This window comes from Dendrobium catenatum, unplaced genomic scaffold (assembly GCF_001605985.2).
Source record: "Dendrobium catenatum unplaced genomic scaffold, ASM160598v2 fragScaff_scaffold_1644, whole genome shotgun sequence".
Taxonomy (NCBI): Eukaryota; Viridiplantae; Streptophyta; class Magnoliopsida; order Asparagales; family Orchidaceae; genus Dendrobium; species Dendrobium catenatum.
This window is the reverse complement of record NW_021320106.1, coordinates 1,089,063-1,104,541: the sequence shown is the minus strand read 5'-3', so window position 1 is coordinate 1,104,541 and position 15,479 is coordinate 1,089,063. Positions and strand designations below refer to the sequence as shown.

The following is a 15,479-nucleotide window of genomic DNA, read 5'->3' as shown; positions in this document are numbered from 1 at the left end:
TAGTTCTCTATACAGAATAGACAAAAAGATGTACTTAAATTACATATAGGGATGTAACCCTTATAATTAAGCATGAAAAACAAGAATGAAATTTGTCTAGTCTTACTCGTAGCACCAGGGTTTGGAGCAATGTGGCATTCTGCTCTCTATCTCCAGCTTGACTTACAGCGCCATGATGCTGGTTCTAAAGCGCCGCAATGCTCCGTGTTTATATTTAAGTCAAGATTGCAGCGCCATTGCACTATAGCGCACAAGTGTGCAATGTTATAATGCTCTGATATACAATGAAGTGGCTGTGAAAACCCTTAATTTTTTTAGAAAATTTTTTGACCTAAAATAGTAAATAATTATTTTAGGAGTCATTTATTCTTTAACTGCTATAATGTGACGAAATTTTATAGTCCAGGCCGATCCTCTGGACGATGTCAAAAATAGGTTATTTTTTAATAGATCTGGCACCAGATTCTTGCTGAATTGAGCCGATCGTCCTGGCCGATACAAAATCGTCCAGGACGATGTGTTTTGCATAAAGATGGCTGCTTTAATGAGGATGCCCTAATTAGGGTTTCTACTTTTGTCAGATCGTCCAGGACGATATAAATATCGTCCCGGACCAAAAATAGAAATCTTTTAGGGCACAACAGAAAATCTTTCAAGTTACAAATCATCAGATGCCATACCAAATACAACAGACTCAAGAAAGGAAAAAGATTACAAAATGACTCAGACCTAGTCTACCCAATATTGAGCTTATTCCAAATTACAGTCCGATCGAGTGAACCTGAAATGTCAGTACATAAAGCAGTTGTAGAGAACAAAGAATGTTTGCTATCATCAAAATCATAAGCCATATATCCGCAACATATGGTAATAGAATATGTATAAACAAGTTGAGAGATGTACAACAGTACCATGCATATGTGTGTTCTAAATTAAAAGAACAAGTAATCATCAAATGTCTATTGTTAAGGAAGATACTGGAAATCTTCTGCTTTTTAAAGCACCCATGACTAATGGCAATCTCTATCTTGCGCTGTACAGTATCAAAAGACAGCTACTTTCCCTTTATCAATAGTTCAACAACTATAGAGGCTGCAGATATAAAGTTTCTTGTACTGTAGTTGGAATCAATCAATCCCCCACTAAGGAAACAATTTGAATGGACTCAATAATGAGAATATTTTGTCAACTTGAACAAGATGGTGGATAAGATCACAGGCAGATCTGACTCTTAATGATGCGGCAAATGAAGTTGTGTTACAATGAAAAGCCAATGGCAGTCTCTAGATGTTGAATCCATGAGTGATAATCACCATAATTTGATCATAGGTGCTCTCCCCTTGACATACATGGCAAAGAATTCTAATAGGGATGTACAGATTACAGAATTTTCATTTTGCAATATTTATAAAACTATATCCATATAAATATGAATTTAAATGTATGAATATGAGTATATACAATCTATGTTGCACACAAATGCATATATTTAAGTATCCATGCATAAATGTATAAACATACATATTTTTGTGTATAAATGAACCTAATCAAGCTACTATCAATCAAGTTGAACATGATCTAATACGGATGTTTTTTTATTTAGCTCGTTAAATAAATAATCTTATAAAAACTTGTCAAGCATGGGCTAATTATTGAGCCAAAACATTTAGCTGGCTTGAGAAAGTTTGGTGGTGGTGGTGGTGTTGGCAGCGGTGGTAGTGATGGTGGGGGCTCTGCATATGCCAAAAAAAGATTATAAAGATTAGAGATGTCATGAGGTGCGACAAGCACCGGCTTTCAAAGCAGAGCAAAAATTCAAAAGGTTCAGATAATGACATGAGCATTTAGCAATTGGACTTTATTGAGCAAATCTGAAGCAGAGCATGCCTTCAAGTGCTTCCAATATCTTAAAGTTCTTCCTTTGGTTCCTTCAGATTTTTTTTTTTTTTTTTCATTTGATTCTCAAGGGAACAAGAAATTTAACTAGACTTTATTTCCTATCAGCTATTTTTGTTTTTACATGACTGTCATTTTTAAATCTTATCAAATTTAACTATAGAAGGATATTGTAATAAATGGAATGTGATCCCATCTTATCTGGGAATAATCTCCTTTGTTCTTATATATGTATATCTTTTGTGAGTTTTATGATAATTGTAACCTGATAATCCATTCAATTCAATTGATATGTAATATTCTTAAGATTATTATAGGAATGTGAAGCGGTTATTTTGACTAGAATTACAATGGAGATTGTTGCGTTTCCTTTTGAAAATCCAAGCTAATCCAATTTCTGTCTCTACTTCTGTAGAGATACTCTCTCCTGTTCTCTTGGTGTTGTAGTTGAGATCATTTGCATGTGGTTAAATTTTCAGTTATTATTATTGATATTTTGGGTTGAAATCGATTAAGATAAGGAGCTGGAACTGTTTTATTGACGCATATAGCACTAAAAACAGTGAGAAAATACATAGAAGACAGGTTAAATTTAAAATGCATCCCACATTCATATTGTCTCTCGCTTTTAGCCTTTAAATTTAAAGAGAGTTTACATTGCAATGATTAACAAGAAACCCATACCAATTTGGCATTTAATCAACTGCATTATTCAACAGCTTTGTGTCGCTTTAAGAGAGCACAAATTGAGTTGAGATTTTTAATATACTAGTGATGTCTCTTATCTATTTGCTTTATTTTTTGTGCAACTTAAATCACAAATATTACATTTGTTACACTCCATGATATATATTGAAAGAATTGCATTTGTCTTCCATTTTAATCATTTAACTAAAGCTTACGAATGAACAACAAAAACAATATGATTAAAATTTTGTCTTGTCCGAAGCCTCATATCATAGGATTCTTATCCTTTCCTGAAAACATGTAAAACCACATAATGAGCTCATAGCCCAACAAGTAAATAAAATATTACAAATGAAAGCAATGCAAGATAAAAGAGAACAATATGTTATAAATCATATAAATAAATATATGCATCAATATTTATGCTAATTATCTGTATTAATTTATTCTTTTATAGTTCATCACATCTCAATCCATTACATCATCAGTCATAGTCAACAATACTAATACTAGTAACAATATTAGAATCATGATCAATAACGTTAAATAGTGTTAATTATAGTAAAAAGTATTAGTATTAGTCACAATAATAATACAATATTCGTAGTAGTGTCGGTATCAATAAGTGTATCTTAAGAGTATCTTGCTCCTGCACTTATGACTCCCAATCAATCGTCTCTTATATCTCTCCATCAATTAATGTACTCCTTATAACTCTCCTAAAATCATGTGAATTAGTCTCCCTGACACCTTATAACTCCCAATTAATCTCCAACTTCTTATGACTTCCAATTAGTGAATCACATTGACCAGTAGGGTATCATGTGGAGTTATCATATCATGTATCTGATATCATTCAGTACTTCATTTAAAATGCAATAAAATCATATCAAATCATTTAGAATGATCAAATCTATAATATATACAAACTTGCATGGTGAAAGCTTATGAAATTAGAAGATGATATATTTTTGGCAGATTTAGAAGAGATAAAATCCGTAGAAATCAAAATCACTAAAAACAAATGCAAGAGATTAATTACTCACAATGAATAAAATAAAATCTACAACAAGAGTGACTGATAAATATGATCCAAAAATTTTTCTCTCTCCTCTTTGTTCTTCCCCTCTTTTAATTTCTTCTTGGCCAAACAATCAAGTGAGGGACTCGGTGGGATGAGGTATATATATATATATGGTGGTATTTTTCTACTTGGTGGTATTTTTCTACTAAATATTGAGTTGTGCGACTTATGTGTGACTCTCATCTAATAGTTTCCTAAATATTCTACAGGTTAACCATGAATTAGCCTATCCATAGTGATGATGATCTATTTTACAAAATTCTTGAAGACTTTGTAGCATGAAGATGAGCTATACATGGTGAATAAAGACATTTACAGAAAGCAAAGAGTCCATGAAATAGCTGATGTGTGTTTTTAGGTATTTCAATGTGACATAAGTTTGATTAAAATTGAATTTATTATGATTTTTTAAAATATTAACTATTTCCTATTTTACTAGATATTTAAATGATTGATTGATTATAATAATTGGGAATTGATTGTTGCTAAAATTTGCTAGTTGAAAGAATGTTTGGGTTACTTTTGAAATCTTAATATACTCTAAATATACTCATATAACACTAACAATTAGATGATGATATTCACTCTAATTTTCACATAAATAGAGATGTTTTGAGCCTAAAGATTACATCTCTAGTTAAAGCAATCGAGTTTCATCCTCATCAACAACATTTGAGTACAATTTAGAGTAAAGTTTTCATCTCGATCTTATATTTATGTATTTATATTTGCTTTATATCATTTGAAAGAATTTTGTAGTAGAATTATATAAATTTTGTATTAGTCTGTGATAGTTTTAGTCGCCATCAAAGTCTTAGATTTTTTATTATATTTGTTACGCTTTGGCTTAGAGATGGTGCTCTTGCCCTAATTAAGGTAAGGTTCTGCTTCCTATCCAAGGAAGAGAGTGTGAGGATTTATGCCCCTACGAGGAGCGAATGAGTGATCTTGTGATTTCATGCATATATAATGGAATCCTAATTCAAGTTGGGGACTAGGAGTCGACATAGGCCAATATGTAAGTTAAATCATGTAAATATCGACCGTGTCTCTTTTGCTATATAAATATTTTTTACCTTTGCCACACATGTACTTGATAATATGTAAAATATTGTCTGTTTTGACCTAATTTGTCTCACACCAAGCTATACTTTCTTATTGTGTTCTTTTTGTATATATTTTTAAGAGGTCACTCATTTCAAGGGCATTTTATTACAAAATTGGCTATGGGATTTCCAAGGGAAATTCATCCTTTACAATAAAAGGTATTTTATGTATTATGATTAACTCTTGCTTATATAACTCAATATCCTTTCCTCCACTAGCAATGCGAGGTTTGGTTTATTTTTATCAATATGTTCTTAAAACATCCTATCTTAGAAGTTTGTCATGAGTCCTTAGATCCAATGATGACTCCTTGCCCTCATCTATGTTGCAGGCCTACTATCTTTTGTTTGGTTTGATCTTGAACCCCAAGACATACTATAAAAAGTTAGCCATTTATACCAATTGTAACACTCTAGTCTATACTTACGTAATATATTATCTGCTTTGACTAAACCAATCCCACTTATGGCTAAAGCTCATGGTTTTATCCTTTTTTATGTGACTTCTCAGGAGATCACTAATCCATTAGTGCTCCATTGCAAGTATACTTAATTGTGAAGTTCTCAAAAGAAATATTTCTATTACAACAAGATTTTCAAGTGTTATGACCCAACTCTTTACTCATATAATTCAATATCTTTTCCTACTCCTATGTGAGATTTGGTTCGTTATTACCTCCTTTTTTCTCTTAAATGTTTATCATTCTACAAGCATCCCAAATGTCACTCCTTGACGAACCTTAGCCCTAATAATCACTCATCACCCTCATCATATTGTCCTCTTCAAATTCGAGATGTCACATAAGGAAGCATTACCGTTGGCCAATCAAAACTGTCATGCCTCTCTATTGCTCTCTTAAAGTTCACTTAAAAAACAATAGTGGGAGTTCCTTACGCATTGAAGCATAATGTCTTGTCAAGAACAAAGATCATGGGGTCTCCGTGCCAATGGTTTTGCGCTCTCATATGGACACAAAAAAGAGAGATTTGCTCTCCAACTTTATCAAATTCCTCATTATAAATACTAAACCAATGCCTTGCAAATGCATCATTACTTGGTTCTGCCATCGTTTATCTGCTAAGAAAGTGCAAGGCTGCTTTCATTCATGGATGGGAAGACCTTGGAGTACAAAGGGGAGGCAGCACTAAAAGAGCTTGAGCAACTAACAATGAAAACTTCAGAGATCCAACGGAACATTCTGAAAGAAATCCTTACAAGAAATGCAGCAACTGAATACTTGAACAAGTACATGAATGGTTCTGTTGATGTGAAAAAATATAAGAAAATGGTCCCTGTGATCACATATGAGGGAATCCATCCTTACATTCAAAGGATTGCCAATGGAGAGAGTTCCTCCATCATCTCAGGACAATCTATCACCGAGCTGCTGATAAGGTAAAATCTGATTTCCCTCCCTGGTAAATTGCACCTTGAAGTAGTTCATTTTATATTCCTTTTTTAGAGGAAGCAAAAATGTTTTTATGTTTGTCTTCAATCTATCTGCCTTATCTTGATACTGTGATCAATGGTGGGGGCAAATCGCTAAGTTGATCCCCACTGAAGAAGGACCCACTATCTATGATTCAATTAGAAGCACAAATTATTTTTTTCTTTACGAATATTTGAGTTAACTCTTCTAAAGAGCTTTCCACAATCTTTCTTTCCCTCTTGTTTTTGGTTGAATGCAGCTCAGGGACATCCAGTGGTGAGCCAAGGTTGATGCCGTCCATTGCAGAGGATCTCGATCGTCGGACCTATCTCTACAACCTCATCATGCCCATAATGAACAGGTCAGTCGTAAGCTATCAAGCTCATTTATAGTATCATTATCTGCAAGCGCAAGCATGATCATTTATCTGCAAGCGCAAGCATGATCCTAGATGATTTCGTGATATTTCATTCATTTGAAGTATCTCTAATATTTCTGAATAGGATTCCATCATTTTCTTTTTCTGCACTCTTTCAATTTGATTCTCACAAATATAGTTCTCAAACCTTACAAATTCATCACTTGATTCGTGTAAGCATGGGACCAAATTCGTACATCAAGTTGTTACAGTTCTACTTGGACATATCATGAACCAAGTTAGCTTTGTAAGTCAAAATAAGCCATTGAGTTTCTTCTCTTGTTAAGAAGCAAACTTCCATTCAGGTACATTCCAGGACTTGACAAAGGCAAGGCCATGCACCTCCTCTTTGTGAAAAGAGAGATGCCAACTCCCTCTGGACTCGCCGCCCGCCCTGTCCTCACCAGCTACTACAAAAGCAAACGCTTCCGCTTCCGTGCTGCCGATTCCTTTAACGACTTGACAAGCCCCAATGAGGCCATTCTCTGCACTGATGTTCACCAGTCTATGTACTGTCAGCTCCTTGCGGGTCTCATCCACCGTCACCACGTTCTACGCGTTGGTGCAGTCTTTGCCTCTGCCTTCTTCGCTCCATCCACTTTCTGGAGCGGCATTGGGCGGACTTTGTCATTGACATTCGCCTCGGAAGACCTGGCTCCATTGTTTCTGATCCTGCCTGTCGTGCTGCAATGTGCAAGTTGCTTACTGGCCCCAACCCAGCATTGGCTGATGAGGTTCAGCAGATCTGCAATGGAAGTGATAGTGATGAAAAGGGAGGGAGATCATGGAGGGGGATATTGCGGAGATTGTGGCCCGAAGCAAGGTGCATAGAGGCTGTGCTGACTGGATCAATGGCTCAGTATGTACCGGCGCTGGAGTTCTATGGAGGGGGGATACCACTGGTTTGCACAATGTATGCATCATCAGAATGTTATTTTGGTGTGAACCTCTGTCCTCTGAGTGATCCAGCCGAGGTGACTTATACTCTGCTGCCTAACATGGCTTATTTTGAGTTTTTGCCACTTCAACGTTGGCTAGGACAGAGTTCTGGCTGCAGAGATGATGAGGATGTGGTGGATGGGGAGAATTTGGTGGACCTGGCTGATGTTAAGCCTGGACTCTATTATGAGCTTGTGATTACTACTTTTTCAGGTATGCATGGAAGTATGATCAGCTGGTTTATAATCTGACAATTAAAGTTCTTACAGTGGATTCTTGGTACTCGTTTGATTCTCTAATATAAGTTATGATTTCAGTGCAGAAGCTATTAGATTGTTCTATCTTATGCAAAGTTTTGCTTGTTTTATGTGTCTGGTTCAGCTTTTTTTTTTTTGTTAAATTGTTGAATAGTAGTTATGATTCATGTGTGGAGCATGCTTAAAAATCATTATTTTGCGCTCTCTTATGACTTTATATAAGCATATGGGCTGACTTAAGGATCAGTGAGATGAATTTTTTCACGCAATATAACAAAAGCACAATATGAGCACAAATTCTCCAAATGAATCCTTAATCATGCTTTTTATCTTAGTTTTGCTTGTTCACATGGCTTATGTGATGGAGCTCTCCATATTTTGTTCATCCAACCATATGCTGCTCTCACATTTTAGTTGGCAAGTCCCTCTCAACCGTGACAAAAAGAAAGCAGTAGTTCTCTCCCTCCCTTTCATCTCTCTCTTCTTTAACGCATCAAACCTTAATTCATGTTTAATTTTCCAAAGGTAAATATGAAATGAATATGTAATTCTCTCATCAAGGTTTTATGAGTGTGAATAGATGGTATTGGAAGATTCATAAAATCAAATCAAGATAAGAAAAAGAAAAAAAGTGACGGTAAGTTCAAAAAAAAAAGTGTTTATTGAAGATCAGTCCATTAGTATAACTCCGTTTGAGGCAGCTTTTAACCATTGTTTTTTTACTGCTTTCAATATTTTTTTGTACTACAGAGTTGTTTTAGAAAGCAATAACAAAGTTGTCATTTATGAATCAAGAACAATTTTTCTTCTATTACATTACTACTGATGATGCAGGTCTGCACCGGTATCGAGTTGGTGATGTTCTTCAAGTAGCTAGTTTCTACAACCAAGCTCCCCAATTCAAGTTCATATGTCGCAGAAATGTTGTCCTAAGCATCGATTCTGACAAAACAAATGAAGAAGATCTATACAAGAGCATAACTGCTGCCAAGAGGCTCTTAGAAGCTCGTGATCTTCTTCTTGTGGAATACACAAGTTATGCTGATACATTAATGATCCCTGGCCACTATGTCTTATTCTGGGAGATTGTATGTACTGCAAAAGCCATGAACACAGTAATCTCATTTGATACTGAACTACTTCAAGCATGTTGCAGTGTTGTTGAGGACTCACTTGGCTATGTTTATCGAAGATGTCGAACTCACAATAACTATGTCGGTCCCCTGGAGATTCGAGTTGTCGAGATAGGCACATTTGAAGCTCTAATGGATCTTCTCATCGGTCAAGGCGGTTCGATAAATCAGTACAAGACCCCAAGGTGTATTGAATCTTCTGATGCACTCCAGCTGCTGAATTCCAGAGTTATGGCCTCTTCTTTAGCCCACATGAACCTATCTGGAATCCTTAGGAGGTAGAAAACAATTTTACTGATTTGTCTTCTGGTTTTAGAAGGGAAGGAAATGCTTATATTCAGGAAGTTTGAATATGAAAAATAGCTTAAGCTGTTGTATTTTTCTGATGTTATATGTAATTATAGATGGTGGCTGCGGGTTCAATGATTTGGTCTCTTTGATGAAGAGATGAGAATGTTAAGTAACTTTGCTTTGTTTTATTCTTTAAAAAATTTTGGTTGGTTTGCTTTATTTAGTTGAAAAAACTATGTAATGTTTGTGCTTTGCATGTAGGAACACCTGCATTTATGTTGGAAATGGATGTTTAAGCACAATTTTTTTAGTTAAATTGATTGCTATCCTCTTATTTATTTGTTTGCAACTTTAGAGATAATGATTCAAAGCAAAGAAGTGGGTCGAATATTACTCCAGCACCACAATCACATTAAGTTCCGTTAGATCAATAATAGTTGATCAATTAGACGTAATTGTTGGGGAAGTAAAACCACGTAGTGAAGAAAACAAGAAATAGAAAATTGCTGCGAAAAGAAAGAAAACAAGGATTTAAGTGGAAAAACTCAAAATTGTGAAAAAACTACAAAGTCACACCAATAATTTCATTATTAAAATTTGGAGAAAATTACAAATCTCTTTATTTTTTACTCTCACATTGTCTCTCTTCACTCTTGCACCCTTCTACACACATAATGGATGAAGAGATGCAACCATTCAAGTTAAACATGAAAAACGAGAATGAAATTTGTCTAGCCTGACTCGCAATGCCAGGACACTCTACTCTTTATCTCTAGTTTGACTAGCAGAGCCACAACACCAGGGTTTGGAGTGCCACATCGTTCCACTCTCTGTCTATTTCCAACCAAACTATACCGTGCTGCATCAATTTACGGTTGTACGGAAAAAAGTAGATGTTCATGGGGAAGACCCCCTTCAACCCACAATGAGCTCGGCCAACGAATTGAGATCCGATATAACAACATAACCCAATTGATCGACACAATCAAATTCCACATAGAACTAACAATAATAAGGCTCAATAGCAAGTAGTGAGATGTATCATACTTTCATTATATCCCTCATCTTTATTGGTTAAAAATTTAATTCCTCATTTTTATCTTAATCTCAACATATTTTAAAGAAATATATCAATATTTATGACATTAGATCTTTTCTATAAATATTTATTCACATGTGTTCACATTTTTATCATCATCCTCATCCTAACAATAAAGGGTTTGTGCTATCAACTTATTCTTTTCATTTATTCTCGGTAAGTGTTATTTAGTGTTAAATATATTCTTTGAAAATCATTTTTAACAACTTATATCCTTTCTTCTTATTTCTTTAAGACTAATTTTCATCATAGAAAGTTCATAAAAATTAAGTTATGTGGTCCCATAAAAAGTGTACTGTATTTGATACCAAATTAAAACACTCTATAAGTAATAATAGAGTTAGATTATTATGTCTTTGGAATGAGAAAAAAAAAAATATCTTCATAAGTTTTATATCATTAATTCAAACATTTGAATTTTTAGAGTTTTAATAAATTTTAAGTAATTAAATAAGCTATTGAGTATTTAAAAAAGAAAAAAAAATGTGCTTTGAAAAAAATAAATAATATAAACAATATTAGAAAAGAAGTCCTATTATCTAAAAAGAAAATATTCTAACTAATTGTCATTATATTTCTATTATATTTTAGGTAGTAATAATCCTAAAAATCTCATCAAAAGTTAATTTACTACTATGACTTTGTGCACTTCATGATAAAAGTAATTCAATAAACATCTCAATTGTTTGCTTTTTCGGAGAAATATATCTTAATGTTTATTTTAGATGAAATTATTATATTTTAATATCTTCTATCGTGAAAAAAATCAATTCGAATGAAACAAATAAATTTTAAGAATTAATGATAGAAATATGTAACGAGAATGTCAATAAAAGATTTCTATACGAAAAATTATTACGTGCGGATGCTAATCAGAAGCCATCATGTTACGTAATGCATAGTACAATACATGACATGATAACTCCTAATTAGCCTCCGGACATATTACATATCCGCAGATAATAATCTCTCTGTCTATTTATTAAGGATTCTAACGTTCTCTACCATCAAATAAAATAAATCAATATAATATAATGAAACAAATAAAATTTCCTAATATCTTTAGGGCTAATACATTTGACATGTTGAGCATCAGGGCTTGCGCGCCCATAAAATGGAGGGTAATTATGTCATTGTGGCGGTTGGAGGTCGTCAAACCCTAGCTTTAAATAGCTTGCTTCTTTAATCTCGTATACGAAGGGGAAGAGAAGGCAGACTTGTTCGACTTGGTGTTGTGGCGCAGCTTCTTCTCCAGTGGGAAAAACCCTGATCAGATATGGTACGGTTTCTTCGTGTTCTGATCTAGTTTTAGGATTCTATTGTCATGATCTCTTTCTATTCTTCGATTTCATGGCTGAATTAGTGTATTTTTTTCTTTTCCTTGAGGTACTTCCCTTGTATAGCTAGATGGAAACGACAATACATGGATTGTGTTGCGTAAAAGCGCCTAGTTTCATTGATACCTGTAACCCATCAAATTTCTAGGGTCGTCGTGGTTTTTAGAATTGGTTCATCTTTGGTTCATTTTGTTGGTATCATTGCCGATTCACTTTCAGATATCGTCATAAGTTTGAATTAATTGTGAAAGAATAACTTATGTATGCTCAGTATAAAGTTGGATCTGCAAGTCTTCCCAAGCTAGGGTTACACCGTGATTCTCTTATGAAATGTACTCCAAATAATGATGTCTTTAAGATGGAAGAGCTTTGGAACCAATTATGGATGTTTTTTTTCACCTTTTCAGCCTAATGCTCAAAATGCATGTTGATGACATGTTCATGCTTTCATTTCCTGTTTATCTCCCATCAAATTGTTCATGGTTTATTAATGTCTAACTTTACTCTACGATCGGAAAATTTTGGGCATGAAATAATAGATGCTGGAACTTGTGTTAATATTTTTTTGGTTTGAATATACTCTGTATAATTCTTCTTACCTTTGTTAGTGCCATAAAGTTCAAAGATGGCTGCTGAATTATGAACCTATGGCTGCATGAATTTCTTATTGATCAACCTTTCTACTTTTATTTTCATTTTCTGTTTTTCAGGCTAGGGGATTGAAGAAACATCTCAAGAGGCTCAATGCCCCCAAGCACTGGATGCTTGATAAACTTGGTGGTGCTTTTGTAAGTTTGAAAATCAAAATTTCATTCACTATTGTAGGACATTCACATTTTTTTTTCTCTTATTAGAGAACTTTATCTTTTCTTTGTAGGCCCCAAAACCATCCTCTGGTCCTCATAAAGCTAGGGAGTGTTTGCCCTTGATACTTATATTGAGGAACAGGCTGAAGTATGCTCTCACTTATCGTGAAGTCATTGCCATATTGATGCAGCGACATGTGATGGTGGACGGAAAGGTTAGGACAGACAAGACCTATCCTGCTGGGTTTATGGGTATGCTTACTATGAAATCTACTTGATCCCCATAATCTGCTATAATGCCTTGTTATAATGTGTTTAGTTGTTATGTTGAATTTGTCTAAATTTACATTATGCTACTTTTCTTTCAGATGTTGTCCAAATCCCAAAAACTAATGAAAATTTCCGGCTTCTTTATGACACTAAGGGACGTTTTCGTCTACATTCAATTAGGGATGAAGAGGCAAAGGTATGCTGAACTTTTTTTGTTAATTTGATGCATTATTTATATGTTTAGTTCAGAATTCAGGATGAACTTCCAAAATATGATTTTCAAGGTTTAAAATTGCTTAAATAAGCCTCGAATGGGAATTTAAGTATTCTAACAGAGTCTATGATACAATAAAAACATCTAAATGATAAGTGAGCTTAATGGAAAATAATAAAATAGATGTAATATATGCATCTCATAGCATAATTCAAAGTACAAAATCACAACTTGAAGTCTATCAAAAGTCAAAACTCCCAAAGTACAAATAAGAAAGAACATCTAAAATTTAATCATGTCCCATCACAAAAATTGCATTTCAAATACACGTATGTCTTCTCATTACCGCCTACATCAACTTGTACGCTGTACTTCCAAGAAGGGTCCATCCGCAATGACATATTTGACTTTTCCTTTTTCCTAACCATGTTTCCCAATGTACAAATGCAAAATCAAACAAAAAATCTCAAAAAATTTTTAACCATATATTTTCTATAACTTGAAAAATCAAACCTTGAATTAAAAAAAAAACCTAAAATCCGTAGTAGAGGTGTCGTAGAGGGCGGTCGGACTCAAGTTGCTCACCGGCGTGCTTATTTTTAGTAGAACAAATATTGAATATATGATATGCAATATAAATGTATGTGAGGTTAACAAATGCCAATGTTATTAGAATATTAAATGGTTCATACTTGTGATATTTTAAGTATGTTATATTTTTTTTGTAGAAACATAGGAATATAGAGGATGGTATAGTTTTATAGTGAATTTTGAGTGATTAAAATAGAGTATTATATGATTAAAACATATTATGGAAGCTTAATGAGAAATTTGATAAATTATAGTTAAGTTGACATTGAATTATTTTTCTTTGATTGTTGTATGGTAAAAAAGTAATTTATAATTACAGTAAACATGAGATAGATGGTGGCAAAATTAAGAAGAATAAGTTGAAGATTGATTATGCTAGGGGAATAATGGGAGGGATATCTATTGAAGGAAGGTGTTTGTAAATTGGCCTGGGTGATTTGGACATATGCAATAAGGGTAGAAGTTGCATCATTTGGACAACGGATAAAATTCTTATTATGTGATTAAGAAAGGAGAATGGATATATTATGGTAACATATAGATATAAGTTGTTCAAAATGATTGCAAAGAATATATTACACCTAAGAAAACACTCAATCTGAATGATTTGAAAATGTGGACTAAAGTTGATCATAAATGCTTGAAAATAATGATGGCTTTATGAGAGGAGAGAGTGTGGGTGATAAACTAATTCTGAATCTACTGAAATCAACGAATGAATCAATTGAGAGGGGTGCAACAACTAATAAAAATTCAAATATTGAGGAAAAAATCATGGCTAAATGAAGGAAGAAAGCAATAATAAGAGATTGATGTATCATCTATTATGTGTAAAGAAAAGTAGTTAATTGAAGGCACACAAATACTAAATAAAATGACTAAATTGAAAGCATTTAAAGTGATGCTTGTAATTTAGAAGGGAATGTAAGGGTTTCTTTTTTTTTTCAACTTGAAATGTCTTCTTTCTTTTGCTAGTGAAATTTCAAATTGCCATTTAATAGTAAATAGTAAGAATGTGTTGACTAAATGCTCACAACTTACCGTTCATGATATGTTTTTCTATAATTACTAAAACATTTTTGTTATCTTTTTTAAATTCATTAAAAGAAATGAATAATCATGATTTATCTCTCTTGATTTCATTATATATCATATAACCTCATGTAGTTTGACAAAATAGAAAATTCCTTTTTTAAGTTAATTTTTCCATCCTTGAAATTGTTAAAAGCAAAAGGAACATTTTTCATTAACATAGGAAAAAAAAAAATTAAACTTACGTTATATACATAAACCTGCATCTTTTTCCCTAAAGTGCTGTCTAAAACTGCTTTGAGTTTATTTTACTCATTTAGTTCCTACTCATACATTCGTTATCTTATGCTTTCTTGTATTAATCATTACACTTTCTATTTCAGGCATGGATCTGGTACATTAACATCTAAATTATAAACATGAAATTTACAGCAATGATATTTTTATTAATAATTTAATAAAAATGAAATACTATATATTGATCAATTTTGATTGTTTCAACCTCATGTGTAGTTTGCAATTTCATTTCTAGATATTTTTGCTTCTTATGTATGTTTTTTAATAAAAAAGAAAGGGGGATTTACATACATACTATTTTATATCATGCTCTTTACATATCTAACATCCAAAACTTTAATATTTCATGCCTACCACCTATAAATCAAATATAAATGCTATGAATGAAATATTAAAGTTTATAGGGTGGTATGGATGGTAGGAATGAAATATAGTAATGACATATTTGATATTAAAGTTGTTTATGGGTGGTATGCATTTCATATTAAAAATATGAGTGTTGGATATCTATATAGCATGATATAAAATGGTATGTATGTAAACCCCAAAATTTAAATAGTGAATAGGTTATATGTTTTATTTTATTCATATA

At 33.2% G+C, this 15,479-nt stretch overlaps 2 protein-coding genes across 2 annotated transcripts in view; both read left to right on the top strand.

Moving 5' to 3' along the window:
• Positions 1 to 5,879: 5,879 nt before the first annotated feature.
• LOC110109450 (probable indole-3-acetic acid-amido synthetase GH3.11) lies at positions 5,880 to 9,225 on the top strand. The gene is given in 6 exon segments (XM_020840520.2): positions 5,880 to 6,169; positions 6,463 to 6,564; positions 6,927 to 7,204; positions 7,207 to 7,773; positions 8,652 to 9,185; positions 9,188 to 9,225. Coding segments are annotated over 6 exon segments (1,809 nt in total).
• A 2,241-nt stretch (positions 9,226 to 11,466) lies between these two features.
• The window catches only part of LOC110109487 (40S ribosomal protein S4-3), a 6,472-nt gene continuing 2,459 nt past the window's right edge, over positions 11,467 to 15,479 (top strand). The window contains exons 1-4 of the mRNA XM_020840574.2: positions 11,467 to 11,619; positions 12,388 to 12,465; positions 12,555 to 12,735; positions 12,852 to 12,949. Of these exons, the coding sequence (XP_020696233.1) occupies positions 11,617 to 11,619; positions 12,388 to 12,465; positions 12,555 to 12,735; positions 12,852 to 12,949 (360 nt within the window). The 5' untranslated portion in view covers positions 11,467 to 11,616. The remainder of the gene's footprint in view (positions 11,620 to 12,387; positions 12,466 to 12,554; positions 12,736 to 12,851; positions 12,950 to 15,479) is intronic.